Source organism: Asterias rubens, chromosome 7 (genome assembly GCF_902459465.1).
Source record: "Asterias rubens chromosome 7, eAstRub1.3, whole genome shotgun sequence".
Classification (NCBI taxonomy): domain Eukaryota; kingdom Metazoa; phylum Echinodermata; class Asteroidea; order Forcipulatida; family Asteriidae; genus Asterias; species Asterias rubens.
In genome coordinates, this window is record NC_047068.1 from 6,607,273 (window position 1) to 6,627,627 (window position 20,355).

Consider the following 20,355-nt stretch of genomic DNA (forward strand, 5'->3'; position numbering starts at 1 on the left):
CCAAAATGCCATACACGGTCGAATGCTTTTTTGTAGTCGACAAACACAGCAAAAACCTTTCCACCTTGTTTCTCTAATCGGTGTTGGATGAGGAGTCTTAGGGCAAAAACTTGTTCCACTGTGCTGCGGCCCACTCGAAAACCTGCCTGTTCTTCGGACAGAATAGCTTCGACATATGGTTTCATGCGCCTTCTTATTATCTCTAGGAGAATTTTGCTGCCATGATTGATAAGGCTGATGGTCCTATGGTTCTCGCAGCAACTGGTGTCTCCCTTTTTTGGTAATGTGACCATGATAGATGTTGTCCACTCATCCGGAATCCTTTCAGATGTCCATATATTGTTGCAAATGCGATGATACGTGTCGATCATTTTATCGCCTCCCATCTTTAGTAGTTCGCCTGGTATCTCGTCTGTTCCCGGAGATTTGCCTGCTTTAAGCTTGTGAATAGCTTCCACTATTTCAGACCGGAGTATTGAAGGTTCGCTGTCAGTAGGCATTGATGGCATGTCTGCACATACTGATGGATCTGCCCCAGTTTTATGGTTGTGTAGTGTCTGACCGTATTAATTGATAGCTCTTCGATGTTCCAGGTAGAAGGTGCTGTTCATGATGATGTCGTTTTCCCACCTCTTCCGTGGCCTACCCCGTCTATTTTTTCCAGTTACTGTTTCAAGAAGGATGAATTGTTTAATTTCTGTTGCGTTTGATAGTAGTTCTCCCTGCTTGTTGCGAATGCACTTGGTCATCGGTTGTCTGGCAAGGCCTTTGCTTATGATCTTGATAGTGCTGAAGACTTCTTTGCTCTTGTTCTGTTGCATGTTGTTTTCTATTTGCTGACACTGGTCATTAAACCACTTCTCCTTGTCACCTTTCAGGCTCTTTTGGACTTTTCTTGTCAGCTCATTGTACAATCGCCGCCGGTCTCGATCTTTCAGAGCTTCCTTTCTTGCTTTACGCCGTTGGGCGGTCAGGTCAAGGGTTGCATCAGAAATCCAGGGTTTTCTCTTCGATTTTGAGCTACTGAGGATTGTATCTGTTGTTTCCTTTATGATGTTGTTAGTGTGTTGGATGAGTGCATCTGTATCCATTTCTCTAGTGTCGACTTCGTCTTCAAGGACACAGAATCTGTTTTTAATTTGTAGTTGAAACCTTTGCTTTACTTCCAGATCAGCGAGTTTGTGGAGCTCCCACTTCTTCCGTTTGAGTGCCTCTGGCTCCATCTTAAACTTGATTTTGATCTTGGCCATCAGAAGGTTATGATCAGACCCAACGAGTAATGGGGAGAGGATTATATAGTATTAAACAGATTGAGAAATGGCTCCCTCTGAGGTGACGTACTTTTCGCGAAAAAGGTAATTTTCAACTAGTTTTATTTCGAGACGTCAGAATTAGATTTTGAGATCTCGAAATCAAGCACCTGAAAGCACACAACTTCGTGTGACAAGGGTGTTTTTTCATTCACAGTTATCTCGCAACTTCGACGACCAATTGAGCTCAACTTTGCAAAGGTTTGTTATTTTATGCATAGTTGAGATACACCAAATGAGAAGACCGGTCTTTGACAATTACCAATATTGTCCAGTGTCTTTAATACTTCTTGATAACTGCTGATAAAATGGTGATAACACATCATAAAACACAGCTGGTAAACTCTAACTACTTGGTATAATTTTGAGAAAAACATCAAGATATCAGGTGCGTTTTCGCGGCAGTAACCGATAACTGTTTTTGTCATTGGCCCGTAATCAACCAATGACAAATTCAACCAAAACAGTTCTTGGTTACGACCACGAAAACGCATCCCTGTAATCATCACTGAATCTACCATCCAAAAGTAAATCGAGTTACAGAATATCCAACAAAACAACAATTTACCAATCGATCTCTTCATTAAACACAAGTAATTATATACTATAAGTTTCTTCAATATTCTTTAGTATAATAATATACATATCGGTTTTGGTGTTCATCATTTACTCCTTCAGCCGTATGACTATTACTAGTTCATTGACCTATCATTTTCCGTTCTTTTTGCTCAAGAAGATTTTTTTTTTTAAACAAATAAATTATGCGTAAATGGCACCAGACTATTTTCAAATGAAGCATCGGGCTGTGCCTGTATTGACGAACAAGGGCTGTGGCAGTTGCTAAAGGTGTGTCAAATTGGTACCATTACGTTGCGCCAACGTTTAAAGGATTCGGGTACTTTTTCAAAATGTCCACAGATTTACATTAAACTGACAGGGTTTCAAGATAATGATAGTGGAAAGCTTCCCTTCAAATATTACTAACTAAGGTTGTGTAGTTTCTGAGAAATAAGTAAAACAAGTCACAAAATTATTTTAGCATGTAAAATCCCCTTAACCAGTTATGATAATATTATACCAAAACCATAGCATAACTGGTTAATACGTTTTTACATGCTAAAACTGAGACGAAAATTATTACTTTTACTCATTTCTCAAAAACTACAGCACCTCAGTAAGTAAAATTTCAAGGGAAGCTTTCTAATATCATAATCTTCAAACTGTGTAAGTTTAATGTAAATCTGTGGACATTGTGTTTTTTGTTAGGAAAAAGTACATATACATGTAATCTTTAACATGCGGCTACTGCCTGCCGGCCTCGCCCCCTCTATAGTAAACGCCTATAACGCAACAACTTTATTTGTCAACATACCTCATACATCATTGTTGAATTTACCAGGCACTAAAAACAGAGTTATTGGGTATCCCTAAACAAAAATCCTCACTAAACGCCAAGATTAAAAGTGTAAAATTTCATCAATAGATGACAATCCGTTTCTGCGTCCTGCATATTCCCCTTAATGTCTCCTTCGTTTCCTAACGACCGTTGCTGCTTCATGGACAAACCATCTTCCCTCCAGCTTGTTTAGGCAGATTGAAGGAGTGACATCGGGGGTGTGATCGGCAAGCCTTCCCGCATGATCCGACGCCTTCACCCATGAACTCCTCCATGGCGTGGTGTAGCAGGCACTGAGGAGTGAGGCGGCCACCACTGCTAACAGGGAGCTCGCATACGACAAAGTGAGAGTTTTCGCAGTGGTCATCGTTCCATGTACCACCCCTCCTCTTGTCTTGGACACCACAATCTTCACCATCTCCTAAGTTATTTGGCTCTCCATACGCCCAATTCTCATAGGCGTAGGTTTCACCCTTCAACGGACAGTGCTGCCAGTTTCCCTCCTTCTAGATGTCATTGCAACCAATCCAAAGATGGTTATCTGGTGTCAGATCAGGTTCCTTCAGGAATAGTTCCCATATGTAATCCTGTTCGGATTGAGAGTTTGGGGTAGCTAGGTTTGCTCGTGACTCGGCACAAGTGCGATTTGCTTGGTACCAATCCATCTTGCGCGTGATAATGAAGTAACATGACTCGCCGTATCGGTGCCAATCAGGAGGGCAGATTTCAGCCATTAAACGGCCACCGTAAACGCCAAGAACAAGACTTAACACTTGAAAAACACGCATTTTGATGTTAACTGGAAATAATTATTTGAAGTTGATTGTGAAAGAGAAACTGTTTTGAGAGTTCCACTAGTTCCAAACCGTTAACGTTGTCAGGACTAAGTGGCTGCTTGCTTTGGTAGGATTCGTTTCAAATGGTGATTTTCATTAGCAGTTCGTCAGGCCTGCAGTGCGTCATCGTTTCCAGTGAAACAGGTTTATTAAAACCACGGAGTTTTAAGAGTCCGACTTTTTCTGAGAATATATTTTCAACACGATACCAGCCCGCCCAACCGCCGAGTGAAATCGATTTTGTTCGAAACTGTTATTTTCTGACTTTCAGTCGCCATATAGTATTGGTTTTGCTCGCAAGCATTCTACTCAGGTTCGTTAATTTGTTTCAAAGAGGTAACAATATGCAAACAGTCAGTGCTGTATTTCTTTAATTAATTACTTTTTGTTTTGATTAGCCTGTATAACTGTTGCTTGGTGTCCTGTAACATTGTCGATATGAGTAGTAGACAAGTTTGATGGCTTTCATTTCTATCCAACACCCTCAACTTATCAACGTGAAGAGTGGGTTGGTTTTCTGGTTCTGGCTTTCAATTCTAACATGGAGGGGATGCTGGCTGGCTGGGCGATGGATGTATTAATGCTTGCACTGACCACCTTCGTTTTCATTGTGGTCAGTTTATTTGTACAGTGGTACAGTTGTACTCTTGGTGTCCAGCAGCATTTTCGATGTGAGCAGTATACAGGCGGGTTTGATGGCTTTCATTTCAATCCTAAACAATCACCTTTTGTGGTGATTCGATGATGTAGCGAGTGGCTTGTGGCTTGCGGTTTGTATTTGGAGTCTGGGCATGGTCACTAGCCTCGTTCCTATGACGAAGCGATACACTGGGCTGATGAATGGTGATCGCACTTGCTCCCACGGTCCCCGTGTGTCTTTGGATGATGAGCGGTGATGGCCCATGGTGCAAACATTTTCGGCATGGATGTGTTCTTACAATCTGAAGTTTTGTTACTCGGCCAGTTACACGGTGCATCACAGAAGGGAACTGCAAACCTTAAGTTTCTGAAGGGGAAAAAAGGAAAGATTGAGATTTGGGCTACACTCAAAAAGTCCAGAAAGGAACTCAAACTTCTAGGACACAATTCTTTTGAGTGTCTTTTGATATATGAGGTTAACTTGACCTTAGCAAGAACAATGTTCAATTTTATTTGAAACATCATGACCTTACATAGGATTTGAGGCACTGCATGGTGAGGTATCAGTATGTATATTTGGTTTGCGGTAACACCATGTGTGTTTCTACTTGCCAGGTAGGGTTTGTTCTTTATAGAGAACTGTCTTTCTATTCTACTCCGGGGCAGTAGAATGAAGAAAGACAGTTCTCTGAAGAACAAACCCTACCTGGCAAGTAGAAACACACATGGTGTTACCGCAAACCAAATATATATCATGAGCTAAGTAAGCTCGCGTATCAGTCAGTGGTGTCCACGAATCTTTAAAGGCACTGGACACCTTTGGTAAGGGTCAAAGACCAGTATTCTCACTAGGTGTATCCAAACATATGCATAAAATAACAAACCTATTAACATTTGGACTCAATTGGTCATCGCAGTTGGAAGAGAAAAATGAAACGAAAAAAAACCTTGTTGCACAAAATAATTTGTGTGCTTTCAGAATGTCTAATAAATGGCCTTTTTCTACTTTTAGTAAGAAGTAACCTCTTTCTCAAAAACTATGTTACTTCAAAGGGAGCCGCTTCTCACAACGTTTTGTACTATCAAAAGCTCTTCAATGCTCGTTCTTACCAATTATTTTAAGTAATATTACCAATAGTGTCCATTGCCTTTTAATAACGATCGCGTTTGTTGTTCAGTTTCTGTTTATTTATTTAACTATATGTCAACACAACGCTGTCACTAGCCAGGAGGATAGTTGAGATAAAGTGTTAAGGTCAGATAGATCTAGAGTTCAAGAAACTTTGAACTTACTCAGCGGCCCTGTTGTGATGTTGTTGTTCATTGAACTCGGGTTGGGCTGTCGGCAGGAAGGGCGCCACCTTGCAAGTGTTTCTCCCTTTGTATGACGTGTGTACTCGTTCCCACCGTTCCTTTTCAGTGGTCATTGTGACTAGGTTAATGCGGTCAATCTCTCGTTAGCAGGTCATACTATACTTTGGACCCTGGGAAGGACAAGGAATTCATGAGTTATACTCTCTTTTTCAAAACAAGTCAAACTATTTAACACAAAACAAAACTGTCCAAAACTTCTCGCGTTTCTTTAAAGGCACTGGACACTATTGGTAGTTACTCGAGACCTTAGCAATAGATGTTGAGGTCTCGAAGTCAAGCATCCAAAAGCACACAACTTCCTGTGACAAGGGTGTTTTGTTTTTTCTTTCCATTATTATCGCGCAACTTCGACGACCGATTGAGATCAAAATGTTTACGGGTTTGTTATTTTATGTTTATTTTGTTATTATGTTAAGATACACCAAGTGAGAAGACTGGTCTTTGACAATTACCAATAGTGTCCAGTGTCTTTAAACCACAGCAGCGTCTGTTTATCACTAAGGGTCGGACATTATTGGACAAAGTTATAGTGGCATCGAGGTCAAGTGTGATCGCAAATAAGCCCTGGGCCTACTAAACAAACAAAAACAATTCCTGTATGGGAGTTGTAAAATGGCAATGACAACAACAAAAGTTCAATCAATAAATAGGTGAGAAAATAAAATAAGCTGTTGCAAACTGCTTATCAACCAAAAGGACCAATAAATGCAAAAAATAGTTAACGGCCTGACGTTTCGATCCTATAGCTTCACTGCCCATGTGACACACTTAGTTTATCCATAGAGCAGGACCAGTGGTTTGCCTTTCATGTGTTATGTGTTTTCATTATGGCCTTCGAGAAAGACTATGGTCGAAACGACAGACCATAAGTAATATTGGTTTGAGAAGTTTGTTACCTTATCAAAGTCACTTAAAAGACTCGACGTGACATCATCATGAAATGACAAGATTGAAATTCCAAATGAGCAGGTTCTGCAGGTCGGAATGTCACACCGGACGGCACGGCTCGACGACAGATTCAACCGGGGCTCAGTGGCTGTGTGGACGGCAGAGGACCAGCTGCATCGGCAGGCCTCGGTGTTTAAACTTGTTTATTTGGAATTAAGTGGGACCTTGGAAGTGGACTTTGAGAGGTCATGTTGCGCAATTTTTGTGTGGGTTTAGGCCATGGTCTACGTGCCAGTTACATTAACTTCCTTCTCGTTGCTATACTTCAAGGCACTGGACTGGACAAAGACCAGTAATCTCACTTGGTTTAACCCAACGTATGCATAAAATAACAAAATATTTGTGAACATTTTGACTCAATTAGTCATCGAAGTTGCAATAGAATAATACTAGATAAAACACCATTGTTGCAAAGTTGTTCGTGCTTTTTAGATGTATAGGCATGATAAAAGGCTTCAGGCCTGAAATTGAGTGAGATACTACCTCTCTCTCAATACTTCTCACAATGGTGATCAACATCTCTCCGTTGCTCGTTACTAACGTCAGTTTTTATGCTAACAATTACTATGTGACATTACCAATGGTCTCCATTGCCTTTAATTTCGACATTCGGATAAACTAAAACTATGGATAACAAACCAAAAACGACAACAGCAACAGAAGACACATTGTAAGAACAACGAACATGGTTTTTTTCCCCAAGCTATCACGATGGAAATTAACTTTATTAATCCGTTGCTCCCCACCTCTCCCTTGCAAAAAAAGTATATTCTTCATAATGTTCATATCTCGCCGATTATTCCTGTCGGTGTAAACTGTGATACAGTGCTTTATTTATACAATTAAGTAAATGACAACATTGAATTTTATTTCCCACATTTTTGAAATGTTATACCTTTTAACTTTACAAAATTGTGTTGTATTAATTAGTTGTACCTTTCTGTTGACTTGGTATTTAATTGGTATTGCTATAATAAGGCATGTGGTTATTTTTATCGGAGATGGTCGGTAGGTGTCACTTGGGATTTTTTTCCCCGAGTGTGTCTCCATACATGGTCTGGAGGAAGTTTGTTCAAAAGAGGATGAAATTTCTCCACATAATTTCGTGCTGCCATCAAGCGCCTCATATCGTCCACTGACACAATATTTGCCGGATAAGAGTCTCCTGCCATACCGGCCAATTAAAGCAGATCGGAATAGTGGTTTTATCAACAACTTTCACATTGTACTTGCAATCTGGACTAAAACCAATTTGTACTCAATCTGTGGGCGGTAAACATGAAGCGCCGTGACGGCAGGCACATGAGCCTTCACCGCTGTTAACCGACCCGCCGATGGGCTTTCATCATCGCCTCGGTACACCCCGCGGTACCTCATCACCATCTCCCCGTGACTGTATATGTCTTTGTAGTACAACACAAGAGCTGTAATGTAAGCGAAGACTCCGAGGCATAGCAAGGCGATGCCGATGGGCACACCGGTAAAACCTCCTGTGGTACCGGTGCTGTCGTCGTCAGTGCTCCCGGCACCCATCATCTTTGCACTGTCGTGTCGTCTCGGAACACGTAGCGGAGGCGAGAGGATTACCACTGCAGCACCGCTCGTCAGCAGCACGGTACCGACGAAGGTGAATGCCCGAACGAGGCTGTGGAGTGTTGATGCATATCGCCTCGTTATGGGTCGTGTATGGACGACCTGGCTCGTTGGAAGGTCCTGGTAGGGTCTGGTATTAGTCGACATTTATGGTGCCATGTTTCGAACTGCTGTCGTCATTGTGTGAGTTGATGCTTGTACCTGAATAGTAGTTTTATCAAATAAATAATATTATAAATTTTAAAGTCGGGTGAGAAAACCACCCGTAGTGTTGTTCTTCCCTTGACCCAGCACCGCCAAACGAACCTACGAGCGGTACGCGCCCTATAAGGGCCAAATTCATGAAGCCCTGAAGCACATGCACACCGTAGCACATGCAAGTCTTGGCTTATATATTTTTACAGCAACAACAGGTTACCAGCCAACACCTCATACATTTTTGCAAATAATATTGTGACTGTAGCCCAACTACAATGCAATTACCAAATGTTACGCCAACATAACGTTTTGTTGTTATGTCTTTATTGATAAACTGAGTATTTCTTTATGAAAGTGGATCCATGCCTGTGGCCTACCACGGTATAACCACGGTGTATGTTGCACTGTTGTTGTATTTTATTGTTATAGGCCCCTCCAGGAAACTAACTGAGGCACTAAACTAAACCCTCTGGTTTGGGTTTCGAACTCACTTAGGATTGATTGGTATAGGCCTTAAGTTTTCACACACATAATGAGTTCAACGACAACATCACTTGAACATAAACATCACTTGAACATCAGAAAGAACAGCTTTACACACATGGGGGGCAGAGTAGTTGACCACTGGGAATGTCCCTAAGACGGCAGTATGAGTAGAAGCAGCATCAATCAATGCCTTCAAAGGTAACATTTATGGGGGGGGGGGGGTTACAAGAAAGTACGACAAGTATGACTATAATTTATAAAGCGGACAAAATATATCTGCTTTCCTTTTCAGATTTATCTTTGTACAACATGATAACCCATGCAGTGGATTTTGAATGAAATAAGGTGGGCATTATGACTAGCCTTAAAGAGCCCAGGTAACTAAAAACTACAGGTAACGTGATTGTTTTACGTCCTCTGCCAAAAGTTGAGGTAGGGGAACAAACTTCCCTATTTAATATTACAAAATTTAACAGAGAAATTCTGGAAAGAAAATGGATGACGAGTTACTCAATCGCAGTCTATTACTTACCTTATTATGGTGATTTTATTGAGAAATCATTGTTGTTCATTATTTTGTGTTCAGTTGCCTTGGACCATAGATATAGAATTAAAATAAAACTAGATCGGCCGCGCGTACATATTATGCGCCATTGCCTGTGTAGAAAAGTTTTTGTTCGCCATGGACGTAGTAAAATGTCACGTTCGAAAGGTTACACGCGAAAATGAACACGGTAGGTAGGCCTTTTTTTGACGCGCTAAATGTCACGTGCCGACGGCAAAAAGTCACGTGCTGACGGCAACGCACAGAAAATGTACACGGGGAGATAGGCAATGGCGGCCCCCATGCCAGAACCCGCGTATGTACGCGCGGCCGATCTAGTCATTCTATTCTATATCTATGCCTTGGACCTGTGTGGTTGTTTTATAACACCTTTTTGTATACGCGGGCGTCTCGTGGCATTATTCTTACGCCCGTCGTTCACAAAGGTAGTCCTAACTTCGGACTAGTCCTAGGATGCTAAGAGATAAGACCAGTCCTAAGTTAGGATGAGTTACTGGTCCTAACCATAGAGCTATATATATATTGACTAGAGCGCTAACACCCCGTTATGCACGCACAAGGTTTTGAAGCCGTGTGGGCGCATCCATGTTTATGTACAATCCAATGCAAAAGCTTGAAATTTTGTACGGCAATTGTACGGCTATTTGCATGATAGTGCGTTTGTTCTTTTCTATGTGTCATAGTATACAACTATTGACTGCTTCAGTGCTATGGTTAAAACTATGACTCCCGAGGTGATCCCCGGGAGCGTTCTATTTTCCCGAGGCGAAGCCGAGAGAAAATAGAACGCTACGGGGATCACCGAGTGGATCCAAGCCATTTTCTTCATGCAGTGACACTTCATTCCAAGAAGCTTTTGCCGACTTGCCAAAATCCTCTCATCCATCAGTTGACATCAGAAGACTTCCAAGTATATCCGATAGCACCCTGTCAGCCCAACCGCATCCCCTAGTCACCTATCTGGGCTGTTATTTAATGCTCGCAGTGTCCGAAACAAGGGTTTGGATCTTGCCACTTCAATCGCCTCTTCGACCCCACCTGACATCCTGGCTCTGACGGAGACTTGGCTCAAGGAACATGATTCGGACGCCATCTTGGGACTCCCTGACGACTACTTGATCTTCCGTAAGGACCGTCCCTCTCGCGGTGGTGGCATCTTGACTGCAGTCAAAGCAAACCTTCATCCTGTCCACCATGCCGAGTTTGACTCCCCCGAGCTTGAACTCTTGTGGGTGTCGTTATCCTGCCAGCGAAGTAGATGTCTTCTTGGCACATTATATCGCCCTCCCTGTGCCACTACTTCGTTTTGGGATGATCTCAACGCCGTGGTCTCAAGAATGGATCACTTTCTTCCCAAATTTGACTGTATTATTTTCATGGGAGATTTCAACATTGACTGCAATCCTGCGGTAGCCGACTCCCCGAACCGTTCTCGTTTGTTTGAACTTGCCGACTCGTTGAACCTATTTCAGCTTGTCACCGACATCACTCATCCCCCTTGTAGTGATGATACCATTTCTTCTGGGTCCACTATCGACTTGGTGTTCAGTAGTTCTCCACATAACTTTGTATCCGTTGAGACTGTTCCCAACCCTGTTACCAGCGATCACCTTGCCGTTCAGTTCGTCACTCGTCTGAACACTTCTCCTCCGCATCCCTCTGTTGTTAGACAGTTTTTGTCTTACAATCCTGATTCTATCTCTCATCTCAACGCTCTCCTCCAATATGCACCCTGGGATCTTGTTTTTGACAAAGATGACATCAACTCTTCATGGGAAGGTGTTTTGGATCTGATTAATGCTGCTGTTAAAGACGCCATTCCTGGTTCTAGGAAGCGGACAAGGAAAAGAAACAATTCTCCATGGGTTGATGCTGACCTGAAACATTTTTGCTCTGTAAAGCGTAAACTGTTTTCCAAGGCTAAGCGCTCTGGATCTCTTGTTGATTGGAACACTTACAAACTTGTACGTAATCAGCTAAAATATTGCTCCCGCAAGGCTTATAAACACTTTGTTGATAACATGTTTTCATCTAAGGATAACAAAAAAAACGGTTTTGGTCCTTTGTTCGTAGTAGAAAACGATCACCTACCCCATTGTCTTTTAAACATGGAGCTCAAACACTAGTCAACCCCCATGAAATAGCTTGTGCTTTTAATACTTATTTTGCTTCAGTTTTTTCTGCTGATGTTCCTGTTTGTCAAGACCCTCCCACATGTGATTTTCCCATTCCAGCTCTGTCTAGTATTAACTTCTCAGTTGATGATATTCAGCGTACCTTATCTTCCTTACCTCTGGGGAAGGCTCCTGGGCCAGATGGAATCAACGCTAAATTCTTGCGTAACACAGTTTCTACAATCTCTCCGGTTCTCTGTAGAATATTCAATGATTCCATTGCCTGTGGACGCCTTCCCCGTGGTTGGAAGCTTGCCAACATCACCCCTGTGTTTAAATCTGGTGACCGTTCCCTTCTTAGTAACTATAGGCCTATTGCTCGTACTTCTCTCGTTAGCAAGATCATGGAGAGACTACTAGCTAATGCTGTTAAAGATCATTTAAATTCTAATTGTTTATTGTCTGATAAGCAGCATGGTTTTGTTCCTTACACATCTTGTGTCACCCAACTTATGAATGTGTATCATTCATGGGCTACAACTTTAGATAAGCGTAGTCCCCCAAGAATTGATGCAGTTTTCTTGGATATGAGCAAAGCCTTTGATCGTATGCCCCACCATATACTTGTTCGTAAACTTGCCAGTAACTTAACATCCGTGGATCTCTCTGGAGCTGGATAAAAGATTTTCTGGTTGATCGTCAACAAAGAGTCACATTTGTTGGTATGAACTCCTCATGGTCCGTAGTTAGCTCTGGTGTTCCTCAAGGAAGTGTTCTTGGGCCTCTGTTATTTAATTTATTCATCAATGATATATCTTACAACCTCAGTTCTAACTGTGTTCTTTTCGCTGATGATGTATTAATTTATCGTCCAATCCGTTCCTGTTTAGATGTAAGTTCCCTCCAGCATTACCTCGATGAGCTAAGCACTTGGAGTGTTTCCAATGGTATGACGTTCAACCCTACAAAAGTCCAAAATCATGCATATTTCCCGTAAACACTCTCTCGACCCCCCTGTTTACACTCTTTCAGGTTTTCCTGTGCAACCCACATCCTCTGTCAAATACCTTGGAGTCACTCTGAATGCTCAGCTCTCTTGGAATAACCATGTTAAAAATGTTGTTTCAAGTGCCAATAGAACATTGGGCCTCATTAAGACCATTGCTTTCAATTCTTCTGTTTCAGCTAAGTTCTGTCTTTGTAAATCCCTAGTTCTCCCAATTTTAGAATATTATGGCATGCCAGCTTGGCTCCCTCATACACCTCTCCAGACTCAGGCCCTCGAACGGGTACAAAAACGTGCTACTCGGTTTATTCTTGGGCAGAGGATGGGTGAGATGTCCTACCCCGATAGTCTTAAGTCCCTCAACTGGTCGTCTCTGTCAATTCGTCGTAATTTTTCTGTTTTGTATTTTATCATTAAGTGTAAGTTTAACCTTATTCACTGCGATGTGGCAGACATCATTTCTGTCAACCATAGATATCCTAATGTTCTCACCTTCAAACACCTGTATGCTAGAACCGATGCTCTGCACTTATCTGCTCCTCATCTTTTTCCCAGACTTTGGTCTAGTTTGCCAGAAAACATTCGTAATTCACTACTGCTCTTGCCCTTCCACAGCTTTCTCAAATCACTTAGATTTTCTGTCTGTCAAATCTCATGCATCTACTGAATAGTAGCTTTAGCCCTATCACTTGTGCAATATTTTAAGTCTGTTTAGGTTTTATTTATTTATTTATTTCCCTTTATTGTTTATCCTTACCCCATCTGTTATTTTTACTTATTTATTTATTTTTAATTTAATTTATTTTTTATTCTTAATATATATTTAGCATTTTCTATTGGTTTTTAATTTTCTGCTTTTATTATTGCTTTGTGTACTATATTATGTTAAATCTATATTAATGTTATTGTGTACCCCAGATGTGGAGCTACAGATCTACGGATCATAGTATGTATTTGCTTTTGTTGTCCCTTGCCCATCTTGGGGTATAATGTTGTCAATGTATTTTGTTTTGTACTGTTATAGCGAATAAAATCGTTCCGTAGTCACGCAACACTTCAAACACGTCTGCGCTCAGGGTGGCTTCAAAACGCAGAGCAAGTTAGCGCTCTAGTCAATATAGCTCTATGGTCCCAACTTAGGACTGGTCATGTCTCTTAGCATTGCCTAGGACTAGTCCTAAGTTAGGACTACCTTTGCGGCTGCGTAACTAAAACCTTGACCTAAATGCTGAAATATTTATTCTCATCGGGATGTCCAACAATAATTTGTATAGGATTTTGGCAAGGGTAGCACAGCTTGGAAAGTTTGTGGCATTCCCTGCGGCCGTTCGAAAAAGGGGTAAAATTATATATTATTATGACTTCTCACTGATGTTAAAAATAATAACAAGTTTTGGACATTCAAATGGATGTGCTTTTTAGATGTTATAATAAAATGAGAGTGAATTGTTGGTTCTCTTTGGATTGGTCTAACAGCGAAAATAAAGAGTTGTTGAAAAATAAAATTATGAGAGGTGACAGTGTTCGGTTTTCGCAGCTCAAAAAATGTAACTGAAAAAGGGTGACACCGCCCTCAATCTTAATCTTACGGTGGTAACGCCCTCAAGTGACAATTTATTGCCAGCGTCGAAGGAAATCAATAATGACACGAGTAGTAAAATTTTAGTGTAAAAAATACCCCCAAATTGTTCATTTCGCCATCGTCATGGAGCCCAATGATACATTCTATGTGAAAGCTGAGTATATAGAGACAGTTGAGTATTATTTCTTGTGTGTATCATTTGTTTCCATTGATGACAAAATTTGTTGTAACCAAATTTTCGCCATCGTTTTCTTTTCTTTTTTTTTAGCATCCAATTTTAACATATCCTGCCGAAAGCTAAATTGGAACATTCAAATAAATTACGATATTTGGGTAATTTACTTCATGCCTGTGTGTTGACCATGCTCTCGCTGCAGGTAGCCTTAAAACAGATATAAAATGGTGATGAGATGGTTTTTTGTATAGATAGTAACTTTGTAACCCATGATTTTGCCGAGATTTAGAAATTTTGACATTCTCGGTTTTAGGCTAGTAATACTAATGTAATAGTATGACCTATAATGTCAAAGTTCTGAAAAAGAGAATACACCGCCCCAGTTACTGGACTAGCTAGGCGCCAACGATGTTTAATCAGGTGATTGTCAGTTCAGAGATTTTTCATAAAACAAAAGAAAACCAAAACGAGTTTGCACAGTTTTGTTTCAATGTGCTCTTTACCCGAAGTGGAATTGGCAAATTTAAGAGGAAGATTATCCTAAAGTAAAACTGGATAATTTTCCGCAGGTCGCCACATGACGATATGGCCTTTTTTTCAAACACAGGACAAACAATTATTGTGTATAATCAGAACACCTATAAAATAAAATGATTAATGGTTTGATTTATTTCAGGCATCTGGGAATAAAGTGAGCCGACAGTCGGTCCTCTGTGGCAGCCAGAATATAGTACTCAACGGAAAGGTATTTTGCATAGTACTTCAACTCTAGAGTCTTTTCTAATGTTTATGTGCAAAGCCACAATCTTGGGTACATGCTTTGTTCGATGTCGGTCACTTGGCACCCAATTCACTTGGCACCCAAGTCACTTGGCACCCAAGTCACTTTGTACCCAAGTCACTTGACACCCTAGTCACTTTGTACCCAAGTCACTTGACACCCTAGTCACTTGGTACCCAAGTCACTTTGTACCCAAGTCACTTTGTACCCAAGTCACTTGACACCCTAGTCACTTTGTACCCAAGTCACTTTGTACCCAAGTCACTTAATACCCAAGTCACTTCATACCCAAGCAACACTTATCCGAAACCGGGAGTCCCGAGTCAGCAAGCACGGTTGTTAATTCCAGACAATGATAGGATTAGGAGGTTTGCATGGTTCAAACATTGGAGAAATCTTAAGAAAAGATACTGATCCACTGAGTTTATAAGCGCATTATAAATTTTCAGAAGAAAAAAAAACACCCACAACTTGCAAGCAAAACTAGTTGCGTGATCAATATTATTGAATGCAATTATTAATCACTGTGTCAATGATGAAAAAAAGTGCCTGAGTTCATCAATTACAAGATCTGCAAAGATATACTCAGTATTTATCTGTTGTTCATTTGGAGTCTTTGTAAAAAGAAAGTGTACCCAGTATTGTTGAATGTGGATGTTCACTTATGATCTTAGAGACTAATTTACAGAGACCTTTGAGTTTTCTATTGTTTTGTTTGCTTGTGGTCAAGCGAACTCCAAGCTTCTAGGTGCTTTTCGTTTGCACAGCTAGTGCAGAAATTTGGTGCTTGCACAGTAACGGAGAAGGGTGATCCTTAGTGCCGGTAAGCAGAGCCGTGAAATTGGGCCCTTCTCTTCACATGTATCTTTAGGCATATGGGTTACAGAGCAAGATAATTCTGAGGGCATCCCTGGTTTTATAGTAATTTTTGATAATAATTTCCTTTGTTTTTCTCCTGTACAGTCAATCATACACTCTGACTGTATAATCAGAGGTGACCTCGCCAATGTAAGAATCGGCCGGAGCTGTGTCATAGGTCAAAGAACGGTCATCAGGCCACCCTTCAAGAAATTCAGTAAAGGGTATGAAATTTAAACCTTTTAGAACACCTACAAAGAGGTTAACAATACATGATCTGCCAAGAGTTCCTCAGTTTGTATCTGGTGTTAATTTGGTATCTTTGTTACAAAAAGCGTACCCATGAATTTGGCTTTGCACATATATTTTTTTCAAAAATGTTTTCTTTGAAAATTCTTCCTCCTAACTTTCTTGTGACTGTGGTTTATGTTTGTTTTTGCAGTGTGGCGTTTTTCCCTCTGCATATCGGGGATCATGTATTTATCGATGAGGATTGTGTCGTCAATGCAGGTCAAGTTGGATCCTACGTACACATAGGCAAGAACTGTGTCATTGTAAGTACATCCATTCATTAGTCATGGCGTGTCATGGCCGAGCAGTCTAGTTCACCGAAGCTAAACTCTGGCCACAATTTCATGGCTGCCGATTTCTGTGCTTACGATTACCTTCTCCACTAACGGTCAAACGCCGTATTTCTGCGCTAGCCTAGAAACATGGAGTACGCACGCGCACAAATTCCCGCTTACCTGTGAAATACCCTTGACATAAGCACGTAATGCCCTGCTTCTGCAAGTGCCGATTCTTTGCAGAGTCATGAAATTGGTCCCTGGTGTTGTTAGTTTGAGTTCGAATCCCAGTCATGACACTGTTGCCCCTGAGCAAGGCACTTAACCATTGCTTTTTAACAAGTTTTGATTCTGCTCTACCAGCCAGGCCCCTAGTGGACAATACACATGCCTACTTCCCTTTGGACCGTGAAGAGGGTAACCCTGTTTCAGACCCAGGAGTAAGGGGCTACTTCCCCTTGGTGATAGTTGATTTGGGTCGACAGCCTAAATCAGTTAAATGTAGCCCTAGTCTTGAATTGGCCGTCCAGCAGAGTTATTTTAGGTGATCTCTCATGAAACAAAATCTGGTCTAATTAATTGGGTATGGAGGATGGACAAAACTGTAGCCCTGGCGGCTTTACACTTTCGTATTGTACTACAGTGACGTCCTGGATATCAGGGTCCATTTCTAGGGTGAAAATTTTCACAGCTTCATAACTCAAATCTTACCTGCAAGAAAGCACACATTCCATGGCAGCATATGTTTTTCTGCGGTGGGTTTTGATCGTAAGTTATTCTTCACAAATCCGTCATTTTCATGAAATAATGCAGCTCCCAACGTTAAGAAATTCCCATTTTTGTTTCTATTCTCACAGTCTGCTGTGGTGACGCACGACACAGGACGCGCAAATCTTGCGTTGTGTTTGCGTGTTAGCGCTGTGAAGTCAAAATACGGTGACCAAGAATTCATGCGTCTTGCATCTTGCGTCTTGCATCTTGCATCTTGCGTCTTGCATCTTGCGTCTTGCACGCGAATGTAAACAGTTACGCCTGACAGCAGACAACACTGTGAGAAAAACGCCCAAAACGGGAATTTGTTTACGTTGGGAGCTGCATTATTTCTAGAAAATTACGAATTTGTAAAGAATATTATGACGACCAAAACCCACCGGAGAAAAATGTATGCCGTCATGGAATGTGAATCTGGTGAAACTAGTGGCTTGTTGAAGGTAAGAATTTCCGCCCCAGAAACGGGCCTTAATAGTTAGGACTCTTAATTTGTGTACAGAGAAAGAGTCGTATATAGGGCTAGACAAAACTACAGCTTTATAACAACGTGTCTTTTGTGCTGTGGCTCAAGTTCTTTTTGTGTGTTTACTTGGTTGACTAGATTTGCCATTGGGGCTCAAGCAGGGTGTAAAGTTGACTAAAGTCGGCATTGGGGCCGAAAAGGTTAACTCCTGTTGACATTGTTTCTGTTTTTTTGCAGGGTCGGAAATGTGTTTTGAAGGACTGCTGTGCAATAGCTGATAACACCTACTTACCCCCAGAGACAGTGGTACCCCCATTCACACTGGTATCTGGATCACCAGGTTTGTATGAGTTTGTGTTCAATGTCTGTTATGAAGTAGTATGAGATAGTAACTGCTTGCCCCCAGAGACAGTTGTACCCCATTCACACTGGCATCTGGATCACCAGGTTAGTATGAGTTTGTGTTCAATGTCTGTTATGAAGTAGTAGGAGATAGTAACTGCTTGCCCCCCAGAGACAGTTGTACACCATTCACACTGACATCTGGATCACCAGGTTAGTATGAGTTTGTGTTCAATGTCTGTTATGAAGTAGTAGGAGATAGTAACTGCTTTCCCCCAGAGACAGTGGTACCCCAGTTCGCACTGGTATCTGGATCACCATGTTAGTAAAACATCTGTTTGTCTGCTATGTAGTAGTAGTAGTAGTAGATAGTTCCCACTTGCCACAAGAGACAGTTGAAACCCTGTTCACACTGGTATCTGGTCACCAGGTTTGTAAGAGATGGGTTTGTGTTCACTTACCTACTTTCCCCCAGAGACAGTGGTACCCCTGCTCACACTGGTTGCTGGATCCCCAGGATAGTCAAGAGCGTTAAGATGGACTTTTTAAGTTTCCCAATGTGTATGCAATTGTACCACTGCACACTTTTGAATAACTTGAATAGTAATAATATTAATACCAAAGTCTTATACAGCGCACGTATCTACCTAACAAGGTACTCAAGGCGCCGAGTTTATACAATCTTTCAGAAAGATAGGTTAATGAACTGATGATTTATGAGACCCAAATATGTTACACCTTATAAGGGTTTTACAAAGTGCTTGTCGCATTCAGCAGTTGGTACTGTGTACTTGATATCATAGTGTACGTAAAAGAACCAAGAATGCTTATCCTGGAAGTGTAGGGGATAACCCTGGTGTTTCTGGTTGGTTCACATAGCAAGCCCCCTTGTTTACAGGTTTCCTCAGGCTTGCGAGCTACAGTGATTAAGTTCACTAATGAGGAATTGTTTGCTTCGTTACCGGAATTTTTTTTTAATAATAATAACCCATCTCTGTATTTTCATTGTTTTTCTTTTCTAGGTGTGGTTGCCGGAGAACTGCCAGAATGTACTCAAGATCTAATGATTGATGTAACCAGGGGGTACTACTCTCATTTTCTCCCGGTCCAAGAAGTGAAATGAATAGCGCATTTGTAAACTTCTACTTCACAACTCCAGGTACAACTTGATGTTGTTTACGCGCTTACGTCTTAGACTTGACTTTGATCAGTGCCAGGGTCTAATGACACTCTGGTTCTGGTGGTTATCTAAAAGGTGTTTTTTTTTTGTATGGCTTGTTAAGTTTTTGGGACAGCGGCGATTAATTCATACTTGACCATCTTGCCCTAGTAATTTGTCTGTTCACCCTTGAAGTTACATCGCCCCAAGTTTTCTTAGGAAGATGCAACAAATGAATAAATATTTTCCAATAGAATTTGGACAGATCATGCAGTTTTAAAAACAATATCAAACACTTGTATCATGCAAAATTGTTCACAAGTGGCTATTGATAACGCGAGAAAATGATGTTTATTTAAACTAACTATTGCTATTCCTAAATAGATTTTTTTTGGGGGTGGGTTCGGTGTCTCGGCCAGTTTTGCAGATCTCTTGACTGAGGTCTGTAGACTGTTGGGGGGACAAGTTTTACCAGTCTCAGGTATCAGTTTTGGTCTCAGACGCTAAGGTCTTGTCCTGATTTTTGTCTCAAACTATTTGGATCTTGACTACAACTTTGCCATTGACTTAAGGAAATGGCTTTCTAACATTCAAAATAATTGTTTCCATAAATTCCGCAAAACAAAAATGCAATGCATCTTTAAGTAAATACTTGTCAGATGTTCTTTTATCACAAACCGTTCCTTGAAAATTATATCTCTTTCTACAAGCCTCAATTTCTCTTTCTACAAGCCTCAATTTTCAGATATAAACTGGGACTAGGGCAATGCTTAAAAAAAACCTGCTTTACTATTTAATTTCAAATTCATACATTTATGTACAAGTCTTTATTTATTTGGTGAAAAGCAAACTTGATAAAAAGCAAATATTTTTCAATATTTTATTAAGTTGTTGAATAACCAAGGATGAGAAATTTCAGAGTGTTATCTGAATTCAGATTTTGTTGTAGTAGAAATGGATGTATTTTTCTTCTTTAAATCAAATTTGTTGTTGTTTTTGATCTACTTCTCTAGTACTGAGAATAGTGCTCAAAGAAGCTCCTTGGAATCAATGACTCCAGGGGTTACCAAAAGCTGCACTTTCCCTCATTTTAAGGTACCTCCTCAGATCTGGAACCCAGTTTCAGACTTTAGTCAGCAATGTCTCTCATCTCTGAATAACCCATAAAACAAAATTGATCTAACATGTTATGA

The 20,355-nt window shown here is 40.9% G+C and overlaps 1 protein-coding gene across 1 annotated transcript; it reads left to right on the plus strand.

Moving 5' to 3' along the window:
* The first annotated feature begins 14,091 nt into the window (after positions 1 to 14,091).
* LOC117292548 (dynactin subunit 5-like) lies at positions 14,092 to 20,005 on the plus strand. Its single transcript, XM_033774641.1, has 6 exons — positions 14,092 to 14,218; positions 14,899 to 14,967; positions 15,967 to 16,085; positions 16,304 to 16,415; positions 17,899 to 18,001; positions 19,026 to 20,005. The coding sequence occupies exons 1-6, from the start codon at positions 14,171 to 14,173 to the stop codon at positions 19,124 to 19,126; spliced, it is 552 nt and encodes a 183-aa protein (XP_033630532.1). The 5' UTR covers positions 14,092 to 14,170; the 3' UTR covers positions 19,127 to 20,005.
* Positions 20,006 to 20,355: the final 350 nt, after the last annotated feature.